The 18,171-nt window shown below is 41.3% G+C and overlaps 1 protein-coding gene across 1 annotated transcript in view; it reads left to right on the top strand.

Annotated features, from left to right (window-relative positions):
- UGT8 (UDP glycosyltransferase 8) overlaps positions 1-16,108 on the top strand; it is a 24,373-nt gene extending 8,265 nt beyond the window's left edge. Inside the window, exons 2-5 of the mRNA XM_010142644.1 lie at positions 9,428-9,570; positions 12,122-12,198; positions 13,573-13,792; positions 15,415-16,108. Of these exons, the coding sequence (XP_010140946.1) occupies positions 9,428-9,570; positions 12,122-12,198; positions 13,573-13,792; positions 15,415-15,778 (804 nt within the window). The 3' untranslated portion in view covers positions 15,779-16,108. The remainder of the gene's footprint in view (positions 1-9,427; positions 9,571-12,121; positions 12,199-13,572; positions 13,793-15,414) is intronic.
- The last annotated feature ends 2,063 nt before the right edge of the window (positions 16,109-18,171 follow it).

Here is an 18,171-nt window from a genome sequence, read left to right as displayed (position 1 = left end):
GGGAAAGAGCTAAGCTTCAGGAATAAAGAAAAGCTATTTAGTCTGAAGAAGAAATGAAGAACAACTTACCATTATTAAATCAAAGCTGCAGGTTAGAATTATATCACCTACCATCCACAGAGCAGAAGTGTTGTACTGGAACAATGAGGGCAAAGATTCCCATCTAAATTACTTTACAATGTGGATTTTTGGATGGGGCTGTATGTCGGTATCTGTAATGCAGAGGTCCGTGTTTAAAATTCAGCTTCCTTTCAGTTTTCTTCTTTTACTGTATTTGCTGCAATTTAATTTGACCCAATGTTCTGTAGATGGAGTACGTAAAAACAGTCCATTCTTAAAACTGCCTTTTCTTAACTGTTACTTGTGCAGCTTTTCTACTACATACTAAAACTCTGGGAGGATTGGCAAAACCTTAGTGTGCATTTATATTTAATAATCTCAAACATCTCTGTATGCTTGCAAGTTATATGAGGGGGCTTTGTGCTTATGAAAGTCACGGTATTTTTTAACAGATTATCGCTTCTGGGGTAACATCAACAAGGTTTTTAATTTGAATCCTGGATTTGAGGTTACCTCTGCACCTGCTACTCTATGCAGTGATTTTAACAACCTCTCCTGAAGGGCAAGCTTCTTATTTTCGACTACCTTCCATTCGTTTGAAAACCAAGGTTGCTTTCCCAGGGTGCTTGCCAAAGGTCCAGTGAGTAATGGATTTTGGACAGAGAGTGTTGCATCAGGGAAGTACTTGTGCGGCAGTTTTCTGGTTGACCTCTGGTCTTAGGTAGCCTGTGTTCTTAGAGGCTTCGTTGGATATGCCTGTAACTCTAGAGAGGGCTGAGATACGGGAGAGAAGACAAAGGCTTGCGGTACTGTATTTCTTGCCTGCATTTTTGAGTCTGAATTTCATTCCTCTTTAAATTGGTGTAAATATCCTATTGGTGTTGGGTGTTAAATGGGAAAAGGCAGTAGAGGTCAGACAAGAAAATGCAGCATTTTAGACACTAAAAAGCTTCATAAGGCTTTAAAGGCTTTTTTCCCCCAATGCATCTTGATAAGCCAGTTATGCAGTGTATATATATATGTGAAATAATTAGTCAGAAATATAAAAGTTTGTATTTCAGCAGGGCTGAATCTGTATCTAATATCCTTAAGCCCTTTATCAACAGCATCGTTAGATTAGTATGTGATGACAGTGTGCTTAGTAGTGCTCAGGGTCCTGGTAGAAAACAGTTCAGCTCTTCAGCAGTTTGTTCTCCAGCTGAGGGTGTTAGTGTGTCTTTAACCAGCAGGAAAAAAGAGAAATTTAGTCTAATGCCATAATGTGAGCATGCTCGTTTAACTGTCTACAATGTATTGGTTTGGGAATTATCCTACTCTATGCTAAGAGGAACTAGAAAATAAGGAAAAGTAATGTGAATATTAGCTCTGTGGATTTTGTGTATGGTAGATCTCATTAATAGAATGAGATTTATCAGCAGCTTGATAGTATATGATGCAGGTCAGCCAACATCAGTGTACTTAGGGAAGGCAAGATACAAACTTATTGAGACATTGCAAATACCTGACCTTTTCTATTTCATTTTTGGAAGTTTGTTTGACTTCAGAATAAATGGAGAGGAGAGGGGGAGAGACCAGAAAATACATTTAGCTACAAGTTTGCAGCAGAGAGGAGGTTGGTGACTGACAGTAACTTGTACCCGAGAAAAGAGGATAATTACCTTGCAATTAATCCAGAAGGAAATGGTGGGGTGGAAAAGGCTCTCGTCCTGGTTGGAAGCAGCGTGGCTGCTGTTACTGTGCCACCTCAGCCTGCTGATACGAAAAGGAGCAAACCCTGATAAAATGGAAGGAGTGCATTTTCCTTCTGGCCATTGCTTTCAAAAGGCAGGAATTGAAGGGTAAATAACCTTCAGAGCGTGACATCTGCGCTAGCCGATGCAGAGACGTTCGGCTGAGGCAGCAGAAGGCAGGTTGGGTGTGTTGAGTGAGGGAGGTGTGAGCCGTCCTCTGCTCTGTGCAGTCGGGTGTTCACTGTGATGTCCTCTGCTCTTTAGAGCAAATTAGAAAAAAACCCTATTTCTGGTTGTAAGCAGATTTGTGGATTCAGGGCAAGTAAATACAAGCAGCCTGCTTTGCCCAAAGAGATGGTGTTTCTCTGGGTTTGCTGCAGGCTCACATGCTATTTTATAACTTTCAGATTATGTGATAGGACCCCATTTGTTCAGTGATAGTAACGGTTGAATAATGGCATCTGTGACCTTTAACTGCATGTGCTGAAATACTGTTTTTTACTAAAATTTGAAATGAGGTTAAAAATATATTCAAATAGCATTTAAATATTTCACAGGAGGGAAGTACTATTTAGAAGATGCCAGAAAAGTTAGGACAATATAAAAATGGTCTGTGTACCTTTCTGTTTATCAGTGAGTCTCTCCTTTCTAAAGATCACTTCCTGTGGCTTCTTATTTATTTATTTTGAAATAGATCTCGTTTTGTCTACTCTAAACAGCATTTTGTAGTAGAAGTTGCTTAGTTTGCTTGTGTTCTCTGCTGGGGAATGGTGGTTTGCAACCATATTCACAGAACAGGCATTTGTGCTATTACACATTTGATTCAAGCAGCTGAACAGGGAAAGCTTCGGATATTAAACTCGGTTATGTTTGTATTTGTGTACTTTGTTTATCTGAAACACAGCTCAGTATTAGGCACCACTGGTTACTGCCAGCTGGGCCCTCACTCTATAGTCACAGCTGTGCATTTAGCATCTAAGCCTGCTAAGAATAGCTAATTAGAGAATCAAACAGAACAAAGCTCACACAGTAGGGCTGGCACAATAGCATTCCTGTCCAAGAATGGTAAAAAAGATTTATTTCTTTATTCTCTCCCGCCTCCCCCGTGCCTATAGTACAGCATAGATCAGTAAATGCTTATTCTCCCTATGTAAGTTCAGGGAGAGCGTCGGTAAACCAAGGCCAGTACATACTCAAAAACCTCCACTCCTCAGTACCATAGTGTCATGCAGAAATCATTACTAATAGGCAGCCAAACTCGGCAAAGAGAACAAGGCAAGGTCGTGGTGTCTGCTCCTGTGCAAAGCTCTGACTGCAGTAAATATTACCCACCTTGAAAATGGAGAAGCCTGCTTAGGCCTATGAACAGTGTCTATGTGCTAAGGTCAGGTCGTGCGTTCAAAGCAAGCATGCAGCTCCTGAGAAGGGTGAAATGGCCTCAAGGCTGGTCCGTTGCTGTGTGAAAGCTCCCTGCCTAGGGCAGGAAGGGAATAGTAGCTGTCTGACCACCTTTGGCTGGTCCGTGCAAGTGCCATACCTCTCCGTGAGACCTCAAAGTGCGTTTAATTATCACATATTAAAAGGGTTTAGAAAGCACCTCTGATGCGGAATATGGTTGAAGATGAATCGGTACCTCCTTTGGGACTCAGCGTGCTGAGATCAGTTGGTCAGCATACGTGAAACTAGATATTTGAATGAACAGGTAGGGAGCTTCAAAAGAAAGTTGAGCATTTCAGTCTCTTGCACTATTTTGCCTACAGAATGTGCGTCTGTACAGAAGTTACTGTGAAAACAAGCAGAGGCCTGACAGGGTTCGGCACAGTGCTGTGAATTGGGCCTTCCTTAAGCATGTCATACCTCAGCATGCTTTGATTTTTTTTTTCTTCAGATTACTTAGTTCAAGTGAAAATGGGAATTAATGTATGTATTAGATGACATTTGGTTGGGGATGTATACAAAGCTATACTTGGATGAAAACCAAAGTTCAGTTAGAAAACGTAGTTCACAGTTCAGTTCAGAAACTGCACGCGTGCTATAGTAGACTCGACAAGTTTTCTGTCTTTTCACGTGGGCTAACCTCGTCCAAGGTCCTCCTGTGCCTGATGAGGAGATAAGGTGTGAGTGCCTGATTTAAGCGTTGTGTGCTGTTTGTGGGTGGGGTTTTTTTTTGAAGAAATTCTATTGAAAATTTTGCTTTCAAGTTCATCACGGTTTGGAGGTTATGATTGTTTGAGGTTTGATCCCTTACTTGGAAGGGGAAAGCCAGGTCTCTAAGCTGCTGGTCAGTCAAGCTTGCAGGGTAGCCTCAGTGTGGCAGTGTTGTCTGCTGGCTCTGCCAGGACGTAAGAAATTGAGGTGAGAGTGTTGTTTTCTGCACAAAACCTGAAAATATTTACATTTGGGGAGAAGAAAAAGGGTCAGGTGCTCTGTTGCAATGACTGGAAGAGATCGCTATTTAAATAAGTGCTGTCTTTATGATGTGTATGTAAAGTTTGAATTAACTGCACAAGTCAAAGGTGTTCCCTTCTTGGTTTCGTGTTCAGCTGAAGTTTGAAGAAGAGTTTGAGGAAGGCTCAATAATACAGCTTGTCATGTAATAACCCCCCTCCCCAGACCTTTACTGTAGAAATTACAACCTCAAAAGTTGTAATTTCAAATATTAAGTATCCATTCCTTGTATTTAAAGAAAAAAAAATTTGCACTGAATTTGCAACAAATCTGAACATCATTTAAACTGGGCGAAAGGAGGTTGCTTTACTGCTGCAAGCAAGGAGTTGTAAAACACTGCCCAAACAGGGAATGCTGCTTTTCGTGAAGGCAGCTTTAATGACTCATCCTGACTCAGTGCGTTTTCATCCAGTGCGTAATTAGATTGGGAAGACAGAATATGCTGGAGGTTGAAAGTGAAAGTGGATTTAAGAAAAAGAAAGGGGTTAACTCATGGGGTATAAGCCCACGTGTCTGGGAAACTTCAGCATACTGTGTTGGAGCGGTGGTTTCACTGGTACTTGGGGTGTTAGAGCTAATACAGCTTTAATGAACGGAAAGGTAGGAAGGTGAGTAAAGGCTATCGTGGCTAGATATGCTGAAATTGCAGGCAAACAGAATTGCCCTGTGGTGTTTGTGTGTTCTCTTCCACGATTCAGGTTTTGCGTGAATCACTCTCAGCTCATATTTTATGCTGTTTGTCCTGCATCACAGTTGCTGTGGTGTGCTTCCTAAAGTCAACATCAGGAATGTATATGCTGAATTAAGTGAAGGACTTACCCATAGTAATAATGCTGATAAAGTATGAAGTCTCTTTCATGTGCTAAGATCATGGTCTGCTTTTTATCTGCTGTGAGTATCCCTTCTATGCCACATGAAGAACAGAGAAAATACTGAGCTATTGTGCTGTGGCCCAGTGAATTGTACCAGGATGTTCAGATCTATCTTGCAACCAAAGGCCTATGGACGTCACTCACTTGGATTCAGTGTCACTAGAGCTTCAGTTCAGAAAGTCTGTACTAAAAAGTTGTCAGGAGAAATGATTATGAGGTACCTGAGAATAATGGACTCCCTCAGGTTATGAACTTAAGGAGCTCTACAAGGAGGCAGTGGAAGTCCCTTGTTCTTAGTTTCTCGATTTTTACCCGACTCTTGCATTTTTAGCAGCGCTTAGTGATCCCATTTAATTAAGGTTGTGTTATGTTGGGAATCACGTAGATGTATGCAAGGAGAATCCTTGTCTTGACAAGGCTGTAGTTCATTTTCTGTGGTACTGATCTCCAGCACCCCCCTGAGTGAGGAGACTGGAAAGGGGCTGCAGATCAGAAGGTAGGCAAGCAACTCCCACACAACGTAAAGCTTAAGTAAGGACAATTTTGAGTTTGGGGTGGGGAAGAACTTTTCAGTTGATGTCAAAGTACGACAAGTTGAAACTCTTCCTGATCTTCTCGATGTTGGCACAGGACACTTTGACTTTGTGTGAGGAATCAAAATCATGTTCTTTCTAATTTGGCATCCTAAAAGAAACCTCGAGGACAACTTCAAGATCCTTTTGCTTCTGATTAGGGCTGGCCAGGCATCATCCATCTCTGGTCTAGAAGTCCCTGTAGCGGTGCAGGCTGTTGTCCTGGCTGAGCTAAGTACCTGCCTGTTGCACTTGCGTTAATTGTTTTGTACCTGTTGGATCAGAGTTGATTTGCACCTGACCAACTTGGAGCATGGCAGACTTCATTTCACTTGGCTCTTCCTTGTGTGACCTTGTGAAGAAAAGTCTTGCCATGCAAATTCCTATTGCTTGGATCACAGTTTAAGAGCTTGTAAGTGTGTGTTGTGACACTTAAGAAGTGGGTCAGAAGAGGGAGCACTCAGATAATAAGCTTCAGCTTACACAAAATAATCCTGTTGACTTCTATTTTTTAATATAATGCTATTTAATACAGCAAACAAATGCCATTTTTTGAGCCTGATGGCAGGATCTTGTTTTGCCTGTCAGGACCTTAAGTTCCCCTTTGTGCGTGTGATGTTCCTTCAAAAGGAAGGGTTACAAAGGCTACGAAATCAGCCAGGATAACTCAAAGCAGGTTGCTTTCCTGTTGCACAAGAATAAAATGCAAAAGCCTGTTTGTAGGGTGACTAATTCCATAGTAAAGTTCCTTCCTTTTTTTTACCCTACATGAAAGTTTAAGTACTTAATAGCTATTTGTTGCTATACATGGGGATTTCTGATTGCTATTGTAGACATTCCATTACAAGGAAATGTTGTGTACCTCCTCTGTTTACATCATGATGTGTAATTCTAATCACTTGAATACATCAGAGTAGCAAAGTCTCACGTCATTTCTGATTAAGCTCATAGGAGCAGTTGCCCATCCAGGGGGTGTCGGGTCTGTGAAGACCAGGCGCAGCCTGTGCATACTGTGCTTCTTCCATGGAGTAAAAGTCACCTCAGCCATAGAATAGTTTGGGTTGGAACGGACCTTAAAGATCATCTAGTTCCAACCCGCTGCCATGGGCAGGGACACCTTCCACTAAGCCAGGCTGCTCAAAGCCCCATCCAACCTGACTTCCACTCCTTGGAAGTGTTCACCACCACCTCTCTGGGCAACCTGTTCCAGTGTTTCGTAAAAGATCTTCTCGCCCCCCCCCCCTGCCATGGGCAGGGACACCTTCCACTAAGCCAGGCTGCTCAAAGCCCCATCCAACCTGACTTCCACTCCTTGGAAGTGTTCACCACCACCTCTCTGGGCAACCTGTTCCAGTGTTTCACCATCCTGCTGGTGAAGAATTTATTCCTTACATCTCATCTAAACTTACGCTTTTTCAGTTTAAAGCCATTACCCCCCCGTCCTATCACTACATGCCCTTTTTGAAAAGTCCTTCCTCATCTTTCCCGTAGTCCCCCTTTAAGTACTGGAAGGCCACAATAAGATCTCCTTGGAACCTTCTCTTTTCCAGACTGAACAACCCCAAGTCTCTCAGTCTGCTCTTACAGCAGAGGTGATCCAGACACCTGATCATTTCTGTGGCCTCCTCTGGACTTGCTCCAACAGGCTCCTATCTATTTTGTGCTCAGGACCACAGAGCTGGACACAGCACTGCAGATGAGGTCTTACCAGAGTGGAATAGAGGGGCACAATCACCTCCCTCAACCTGCTGGCCACAGTTTTCTGCAGCCCAGGATACAGTTGGCTTTCTGGGCTGCGAGTGCACATGGCTGGGTCGTGTTGAGCTTCTCATCAACCAACACCTACAAGTCCTTCTCTGCAGAGCTGCTCTCAATCCATTTTCCACCCTGCCTGGATTTGTGCATTTGCAAAATTGTGCATATGCATTTGCATCATGCCTCAGGTCTTTAAGTAATGTTCAAGGACAAACTTTTAATAAATCACAAAGCCACTTGGAAACTTTAATGTCAGAAGTTCAGCCTGTAATAAATGATTCGGCTTCGAGGCAGGTCACGGACTCTTCCCCTCCTGTGCCGCCTTCCTCCTCCCTCCACAGACATAGGAGGAAAAAAAAAAAAGGAAAAGTGCACTGAAAAAGGATGGAGAAAAATGAAAAAATGTGGATTCTGGAGAAAAAGGACATCCCTTTTTCACTGCATAGCAGAGACTCTGGTACAACCCCAGTGTAATCCAGAGGTCTTTGTTACACCGGCTGGTTTCTGTGGTAGCTTCTGTGGTTTTGTGCTCAGACAGCACAGCGCAGTGTTACTCCGTTATTGTCTGGCCTGCCATTTATTACCAGCACAAGAGGCGCATTGTGAACAGGGCTCTTAATTTTCTTTTCACTCACTTCCTATTGCTGTACTGGCATTGAGCAGGCTTAGGCTTCAATGTGATGGGACCAGAATTAAACCATATCCTGGGAAATATAAGATATTTTTCAGCTTATGTCAGTGGTATGACTTTTTAGTTCCTGCTGCCAATAGTTGTATTGAAAAATGTAGAATTTAAATCTGTGTTTCCAAAAGCAAATGGTACACTGAGGCTTTCACCCTTTTTTCCATCATCCCTGCTCCCTGCTTCCTGAAGCCAAATGACATTGTTCTTGTGTCCAAGACATGTTTAGCTGGCAGCTTTGTGCTCTCGGATGCCTGGATGGTTTTTTCTCCAACCCTGAAGAGCCTCACCATCCTGGGGTGGTTGGTAGTAGTGTCCACTGGCTTCCCTTGTCATCAGTGACACAAACCCTGTTCCCCCAAGACAGCCCTGGCATTTGGATGAGTTCAATGAACCCCTTGATTGGCCATGGTTGTGCAGAGGGTGACCATGTGTGGGCTGAGCATCTCTTGGTGAGAGACCCAAAGCCCTGTGCAGCAGAAGGCAAGGGGGCCTGACTTTGCCTTCCTTGCATAAGTTGAGGCAGCCCTTGAATCAGGAGGGTCAGCAAAAATTGCATTGCCAAGACCCAATTTCAGGGTAGTTAGAGAAGGACGATGAGCTTAAGCATGTAAAGGGCTTTGACCTTTTTTACGCTTGTGTGTGTTTGATATAACAGTGGTAACATGCTGTAGAAGAGGCAGAGTGAGTAAAATAAAGTATATAGCTTCAAGAGCGAGGGACATCTACCCCGTACTTAGCATACAGATGCAATGTTGTTCCTTGCTCCTTGAAATATTGGCACAGAGGCAACTGAGGATGTTTTTTGAAGCTGTGGTTTCTTTCAAGTTGTGTTTATTTTTTTATGCAAATGAAAGAAAACCAACCCTTTCCAAGTACTGTCACTTTCTTTAAGGTTAGAAACAACACAGTTAAGTCCCAGCCATCATTCATGTATTTCCTGTGCTGTGCTTCCAGGCTGATACTGTGAGAAAGATCTATTTCTATTTTGTTGAGTTAAAATGTGATGTTAACATTACCTTGTGAATGTGTGTCAGCTGGTCTGTTAAGAAATGATAAATTGTCTTGTGAAGCTAGTTGCTAATATGGAAGCTAAAACAAGCCTGGAAGAATTCTGCTGTTCATAGCCTGTGTTGTGAATTCTGACTCAGTGTACTCAGAGATTTCTAAAACGTTTATGACTTTTGAAACAGCTTGTGAAGTAACATAGGGAGCAACAACCGTCCTTCCTAAGCGATGTTTAGTTAACCTCTTTCTGTGGTTTACCCGTGCTGCCACAGTGCTCAGTGTAAATTTTCCCTTTCACAGGATCTCCAAACATGGGTGAATGGTGCTAACGAAAATGGCTTTGTCCTCGTCTCATTTGGAGCTGGAGTGAAATACCTGTCAGAAGATATAGCAAATAAGTTAGCACATGCTCTGGCAAGACTGCCACAGCGTGTTATTTGGAGGTAAGTGCGATGATAGAAGTACTCGGGGTAATTTGCGTCATGCTTCTTACCTGTTGCGCCATCTTGATCTAGAGTTGCAGAAGCTGAAAGTGAGACGGTCTGGGTGGCACAGGCAACCTGACTCTTCTGAAATATGTTCTTTGTGGAAATGCTGCAGTCACCTGATAATATGGAGGAGCAATGATTTTGTGGCAGAATAAGGCATAGGTTATACTCCAGTGCCGAGTTTATGCTCTGGAAGGATTGGGGGCAGTGAAAAGAGAGTTTGAAGTTACAACATTTGTGATATACTATTGTAATTTGTGATAAAGAAGCCACCCTAGGAAGCAAGAATGACATCTTGCTGATTTAATCCTCAGTCTTCTTTCTTTTTCTCTTCATTTTCCTTGCTTTTTCAGGCCCCTTCTCCTCTTTTATCTGTAAATGTAGATTTCCGTAATTGCTCGTCTTTTTCTGTGAGACATTGGAGGGAGAAAGATCCGCAAATCAGTAATAAGCTTTCTCAGCTCTAAAACCATCTCGAGTGGCACTCTCAGTGTACTGTAAAAATCCAAGAACTGTTTAGTCAGCTCTGCTTCCTGTGGAGTGTCACTCTGGAATATAATTCAGAGGAGCTTAGGTGAACCACTGGTTTCTAAATAATTGGCGTCTCACAACTTATGAGTGCCGTCCTAGCTGCACTTCAGCAGCATTATTAGCAGTCCATTTAGCAGCCTGTTCCCCAGGATCTCTTAGGGACTGTTTTTGCTGCTGTATGTAATTGAAATAGTCAACCCCACTAACCAACATGAAATTGGAAATTTCTTCAAGCTATGGCACTAATTGTAGTAAAGAACTCATCAGTTCTTGTTTGGGGTAGAGCCTGCTCTGTGTTCATTTCTTGTGAAGCCTGCAACACTGTTTGGCTTGTAATTAATTATCAGTTCCCAGCTGATTTTGCTGATTTTCTTCTGTTTTATCTTTTTATCATGTTTTCCCTGTATGTTTTTCTGTAGAAAGTATCCACTTTCTATAGTAAATAAATTCATTTTAATGTTTTTTTTTCTTGGGGATAGCTTTTTCTAATCCAAAAGCAACAATTTCAGTTGAAGTCTTCTATTAAAACTTCTAATTTTCCTTACTCGTATTTCCTTACCAATGCTTTTTTGTTATGTGTTTTGGTTCTGTTATGTGCAATCTGTTAGCTGCTGCATGGCTTTTTGGACAAGGGACACTTATTTTTGGACACTCGCTGTGTCTTTCTATTGTGATTTGTGGAATGGGAAGATGTCCCTGGAACTAGGTGTAAGAGGTGGTCCTTGGGAGAGCTGAGCAAATGGGTTTTGGTCAGCCCAGTGGGAATTTCAGATTCATAATTAAATTCCTAAATATGAAATTGAGTCCAACTTTCTTTTATTCTTCAAATCATTGGCCTATGGTCTGTGTTGGATGCAGGTAGTTTTTATACTAGATGTTTCTGAAAATGAGAAGGGTAGTACTGCTTAGCAGTCTGATGTTGCGATGCCAAATCAAGGAAATCTCCATAGTTTGTTACACGCTTTTGACTATGGAAGCCCAAACTTCATAAGCTATGTTACATAGTTTACTTGCTTTTATATAACTTCGTGTAAGCAACGTGGGCTTTTCTCAACATAGTGAGTGTACAAGCCAGTTGTAAAGATGTACTCCTTGCTTAATTGGGAACGTGTAGGTGATTCTGAAGTTACAGGTCTAATGCTCTCTAGTAACCAGAATGTTTTTAAGTTGTTTGATGGAGCTCTCACAAAACAGCTCTATCCTCTAGGAGTCACTGGCCCCTCTTTCTTTTCTGTTTAGAATATATTTAACTTTCTGTATTAACTGTGTATAATATTAATATGTAAATCGATTTGTACTTTGAGGCTTTTTTTGTAGGGGCTAAACTTTTCCAGCAACCTCAGTTGAGCAAGACATTGCCATTGAGTTCAGGAGGTTGAGCAAGTAAGAAAACTACACTTGTCTCACAGTCTGATCCCCAACATTTCATCAGTAGCTTCTTGCCTCGTAAACTCGTAAGGCTGTCAGCCTTTCTCTTCCTTTTAAAATAATACCAATGTCAATTATCAAAAGCTACAGGAAACTGGCCAACTGAAAGAGGACACATTGTGTTGATGGTAGGGATTATTATCTGTGTACTCCCTGGATGTTCTTAGTGGAATTACTTATCTAGTATCAGGCAGAATTTTCAGTAAAGCCGTGGACTTGGAACCACAAGGAGTTTATAAAACCCCCTGCCAGCCGCAGTGGTAAGAGTTATATGTGCTCTGAGAAGCAACTACATTGCCATTATGTAATAAAACCCACTGCATTTCAAGCCACACTGCAAGCAAACTGAACGATGAGAACATGAAGTTGGAAGTTATTAGCTTTTTACAGCATTTCGGTTGACCCTATTTTCTTGTAATAATGAGTAACACTATCCCCATGGGCCTGGATATCTGCTTGAGGCTCATGGATCATTTGGTTTGATGCTCTGGTTTATCAGTTTTGAAGGTCTTGGTAACGCGGCTTCCATTTGACTTTATTGTTCTAGGTTTTCAGGAAACAAACCAAGGAATTTAGGCAACAACACAAAGCTTATAGAATGGTTACCGCAGAACGACCTCCTTGGTGAGTATCTACTTTGATCATATATCACGTATTCTCATTCGAGTTTGGGCTGTTCGCCCAGCAATAGTGCACTGAATTAGCAGTTATTATAAAACTCAGATAATTTCTGTAATGGAAGTCATAAAACAAGAGTATAGAATTTGTCAGAATTTCAAGGTGATGGAATCAAACACCTTTCTGATGTTAGTTGTCTTTCCCTGGTACTAATTCTATTTTTTCCTGAAGTTAATAGGGTTAAAGGACATAGTTATTCTGAAGATTATTTGGCTTAATAAATGGGAACAATTTTTGACAAGTGAATGGTATACGATGGAAGCTACACAGTTTGAGAAAAAGTAATTATTAAAGATGAAGTAGGAATTTTCTTGAATCTGCTATTTTAGGGAACTGATGACTCTAACGGTTAATTTCTCTGTTAGGAAGGAGCATGCTGTAGTGTTCACTGGCCTCTTCATGAAGAGTCCTAAAACTGAGCATACAAAATCGGTCCACACTGCATCAAAGCAAGTCTTAGGGGTCTGTACATACTACTGTATATATACACATTTATTTATTGGAAGAAGCTGTAACAGAACATGGGCATGTGTTGCAAGCTGCTAAAAACTTTTGTTTAACTAATGTAAGGTGCTCCGGGTTCTCAGATGTGGATATGAAACTTCACTTGCTTCCATCTTTTGGTAAAGACTATGTTAGAGTTTATGGATGTTTGTGTATCGCAAAACAGCTCAAGTGCTACCATGTGCGCTAACAAATTTGTTAGGTGGGTGTGTGGCACATCAGCTGGAGTATTTATCATCATGTAGTGATGAGGCAAATGTCTTTTAAAGCAGGTATATTTGGTTTGGTTACTGAATTGCTCTGAGGCACTCTCATTGTTCCATTACGTGAGGTTGTTATCATTATTGTCAGCTCTTGCTAGCCTGAAGTAAGGTGTTTGGAGCTTTAGAGAGAATGAAACATCATTTGTCCTGTCATTAACCAGCTTGTATTTCATATGAATAATGAGGAAAACCACTTACTCTCTGGCTCATTTGTACCGCTGAACTGGTTGTAGTCATCACCTGCAGCTACTCAGGAGTAAACAATGTAAATTAGTTCCTCCATTAATAATTCTACACAACTCATACGTGATGATTTTCCCTGTATTGGCCATTCTCTCTCTCTTAGCGTTATAAGGAAATCATCTAATGCACGTGGAATTTCAGTGGAGTGGGTTTAAGGAAGAGAACCTCAGAACAAGCTGCATTGGGTTTGCCTTCCTGTATCACAGCCACAGAAATGTGGTGACAAATGCGTTGCACCCTGTTGCTTCAGTAACTTTACATTAGGGAGATGTAACTGTACTTGTAATCTCCATGCCTCTTCTGTTTTCAGGTCACTCTAACATTAAAGCTTTTCTTAGTCATGGAGGTTTGAACAGCATCTTTGAAACCATGTACCACGGGGTCCCAGTGGTGGGCATTCCCCTTTTTGGAGACCATTACGATACCATGACTCGTGTGCAGGCCAAAGGCATGGGAATACTGTTGAACTGGAAGACGGTCACTGAGAACGAACTGTATGAAGCCCTAGTAAAAGTTATTAATGATCCCAGGTATGGAATGAGTGGTTGCTTCTTGGTTTTACTTTAAGTTACGGTTAAATATGGTTATGGGTTAAATATGCATATACAGAACCCTCTTGCAAGGGTCACATGTTGTGACTTCATTTGTGTGCACCGTTGGGGCAAGTCTTTGGGCAGTTGTCCCATTTCACAAGATGATTCAATTGATTAGGTTTCTGTGTAGGTGCCAAGCTTTTTGCTCAGCGTACAAAACTCAGTTGTCTCCTTTGCTTTTTGTGACAGTTGCCATGTGAAGAGCAGAAGGGTTATAGAAACAAACCTGACCTGACTTATTCTTAGTTGCAGACCAGCAAGCATCTCCTTTTGTGTGTCTCGATTACTTCATATTTAACAATCTGTCTGGTGTGCTGCCTAAGAGGCCTGGAGCAAAATACACCTCTATGAGTGTTTGGATTGTGCTTAAAAATGTGGAGGTACTCAAAAAGAGTGACTCTCTTCTAAAGTGCCATGATTTGATTTAAAATAAAATAAATCTTATTTTCCCATTCTGGCCAGAAATACCTTTTTTCAGGTCAGGAAGGTCATTTGTGTTTTGTTTCAGTGACAACATTCTAACAAATTATGATGCATATGAGGAATCCAGTCTGAATTTTGTAAAATTTTTTTTATTAATCAGGAGGAATCAGTAAAAGCTCAATGACTGGGTTTCATAGCTCTTTTTAATTCCAGCAAATGAATTTGCTCAGGGATATTAAAGTGCAAGGAGAACACAAGCGTGTTCCGAACTGTTCTGTTTTAAACATCTGTGGTGTTTAGACAATCTCCAGATTAAAAATAGTGACACGTTAGCCGGTGCTTTCTTGTATCGGGCTAACTGTAGTGTGAGTACAGCGTCAGCACTGCTCCTCGCTTTCATAGGAGCCAAGCCGTTAAGTGGCACTTGTCTTGGGAAAGGAGAAAGCTGAAAGGAGCGAGCAGCAGAACTGCAGCAAAGGCGAATGTTGCTAAAGAGCTCTCGATAACATCAGTTGCATCACCTTTCCCTTGTGCGATTATCCATAGTATAAAGGCACGACCTGCATAAATAACCTGTCGACCCTGTGGCTGAGGCAGAGAGAAGGAATTTGACACAATCAGCTGCTGGGGATGGCCTGATGAGAAAAATTAAGTTTCAGGCTGATCTCTAGACCCAAGCAGAATATTGCACCATCTAAAACGAGGTTCTTTGTTTCTCTAGTAATTCAGTTGCACAACAACATAAGTGGAGTGTTAGGGTATGTCGCCATTTTACGGTGCGAAGGGCAAATGCGTCTCCCTCTGTAGGAGTCATTGTGGATTAGATCAGATATCCTCTGGCAGCAGCTCAGGTCAGCTTGGCTCTTCATCGCTTTTCTGGAGGGTGGATTTCCGCCTTTAGTCACACACAGGTCTGCTTTTCTAGTCATTCTTCATCAGTAAGCTGCAAGGACTGATTTAAAGGTAGATTAGCTGCGATGTCTAGCCCCTCTGTATGCTGGTGCTTGTGGGAGCCCTACGGTGATACGCTGTTTGATCTGAAGAGGCTTAAAGGTCTCTGTATTTGCGGCCTTGTATTGCTGAGAGCACTGATGATGGTTTTTCCTTTCTTCCCTCTTCTTTCTTCTTCCCCGCAGCTACCGGCAGCGGGCCCAGAGGCTGTCTGAGATTCACAAAGACCAACCCGGTCATCCTGTTAACCGGACTGTATACTGGATTAATTACATCCTCCGTCACAACGGAGCCCAACATCTACGTGCCGCTGTTTACAGCATCTCTTTATATCAGTATTTCTTACTGGATGTTGCCTTTGTTGTACTAGTAGGTGCTGCCTTACTTTATTGTATTTTGGCCAGGATAACAAAATTTATCCGCAAACAAAGCAAACTTCTTTGGTCGATTGACAAACATAGCGCTGTTAATGGACATTACCAGAATGGGATACCAAACGGCAAGTATAGAAGAAATGGCCACATTAAGCATGAAAAAAAGGTGAAATGAGCCAACCGCCCCATGTAAAGTAGTTATGAATCAGATCAGTAATCAAATTTTATCGCTGTAACTTAGTCTAACAAGTACTTAAAACCTCCATAAGCAGTTCTAACGCTCCCCTTCAGTATATAATATTATGTGACAAAATTCTACGGAACTAAGAAAAGTCTTTAAAAAAAAAAAAGGCAAGCACAACCTAAAATGGAAAATATTTTATCCTTAATACTGATGCAGAGAGATTATTTTGGCACTGAAGTTTTTAGAAGCCTTAATTCTTTAAAGTTATACAATGGTGGTATTTATGAGTCTTCAGTTTTTAAAAGCTAAATGTGTGTGTCCCATATGAGGAGAGGTTTCTTTTTATTTGCAGAGGGTTTTTTCCTTTTATTTTTTTATCGTTTTAATATATCCATCTTTTAGCTAAGAGAGCTTTAGTGCTAAATCTGTTTCCCTTGTTGAAGGTTCAACATGTTGTGTGAGAATGCTCTTGAAAAATTTTTTTCCCAGTCTTTCTGCAAGAAATAGCAAGTTGTGGACTGAGAACACAGACTTTAAAAAAAACAACCCTTAAAATGAGCACTGAAGAAAAATGGCAAAAATATGTACTTGTTTTACTGATAAGCTGCATGACTCTTCTGCTCGCTGGCAGTACTGTGGAAAAAAGGGTCTTGAGCAAGTCTGCAATATGTCCTAACTTCTAATTTATACAAAACTTTATTTGTTGCCTTTCTCTGCATATATAATTTATGCCATCAATATGTTAGGGAGTTCTACAGCTGCGTGGAAAGTAGATTTGCATAATTAAGAAAAATAAATGAAACAAATGGCAACGACAACAAAAAAGCAAAACTAGCCCTGTGCTCAGTGCAGAAGGTTTTGTAATGGCCCAGAGCTGTACAGAATCAAACCACTATTTGGGGTTTGTTTAAAAAAACCAACAACAGAGAACCCACTCAGCCCAAAGCTGAATGTCTTTCCTATTAATTCTCTTTATTATTAGGTTCTTTCTAAACCACGATGTTGTAGATGTTCTCTTTCAGTGGTTGTATCTGGAAAAAAAAAATATTACCTTCTAGTAGTCTGGGCCACGCAATCCATGTTTGACATAGTTGCCAATGAGAATTCTCCAATGTGGGATGGGAGGCTGCTCGCTGGGCCGGTGACCAGCCTTTCTCCTGAGGTCCAATGGGACGCATGGGGTGAAGCCTGGCCACCTGAGCGCAAGGTTGGCAGAGGTGGTCATCTCCCCCTTCTCCTGCTAGGGCCCCTCCCTGCAACAATCTCTTTCAATCATTGTCGCCGACGTGGGATGCTGGCGGTGTGAGGGCAGGGAGGCAGGGCGCCGGGCGTGAAATCATAACTGCCCTGCGGAACCAAAGTTGGCAACTATGAGTTTATTTCCATGTCATTCTGTTTACTTGGAATTTGCACTACACGCGTTGTGAGTGTACGCTTTATTTATTTGTAGTTTGAAATCCCATGCCTGAAAGAGAAAGGAAAGAAGCCCATTTACCTGGTGTTGTTCACTAACATGGGAGGAGTTGTGATGCTTACGGGATGCTGAGATCATCTTCATACACAGTGATGCAATATTTCCCTATCATTCCATCAGGAGCCTCTATCCTATAGCAATAAATAACCGTACAGATATGTTTCTAATGTACAGTACAGCGACTTGTACTGCTTTCGGAATACTTGAAGAAAATGGTATTAGAAATAAGCCTATTAGCTATTCCTTTTTACAATCTTGCAGTTAGCGGCAACTACAGGAGCACACAGAGGCGATGAATGGTGGGATGGTGATAAGACTTCGAGTGTATGAATGACTTGGTTTAAATGGTTTTTTTGGCATTGAAGAAGGTACAGAAGCACTGACCGGATGATTAAGCATAATTTAATCTCCACTGTGATAAAACTTAAGCAATAAACATGGATTTAATAGAGAAATTCTGTTGTTGGATGTATATTTTTGTTTAAATGAATGCTGTTTATTTTGAAGTACCCAGCATGTGTGAGCATGTATAAATGTGGATCTTATTAGGAAACACAGGTTCTTCTCTGGGTATACCGTAATGTATGATACATATTTGAAATCAGGAACAATTATACTTTGTGAATGTAGATCTGTTTCTTGTGGGAGTGTTGAATCAATCGAAGGCGGAATGCTACACCAAATTTCTTTTGTAAGGCAGTTTAAATTTTTCAAAGTTTATGTGACTGTTCCTGGTCAAGTGTGGTGTTTTTCTGTACGTGTTAAGTCATACCCATTCCTCAGAACACAAAACTGAAGATTTTTCACAGTGATATTAGATGATTTGATTGATTTCTGAATAGTCTCTGCAGATGTAAATGTGCTGCAATTCAGCTGCAAGAGGAAGGTGCTGCATTATTAATCCTATTAC

This window comes from Buceros rhinoceros, unplaced genomic scaffold (genome assembly GCF_000710305.1).
Source record: "Buceros rhinoceros silvestris isolate BGI_N320 unplaced genomic scaffold, ASM71030v1 scaffold399, whole genome shotgun sequence".
NCBI lineage: Eukaryota > Metazoa > Chordata > Aves > Bucerotiformes > Bucerotidae > Buceros > Buceros rhinoceros.
This window is presented reverse-complemented; position numbering and strand designations above follow the sequence as displayed.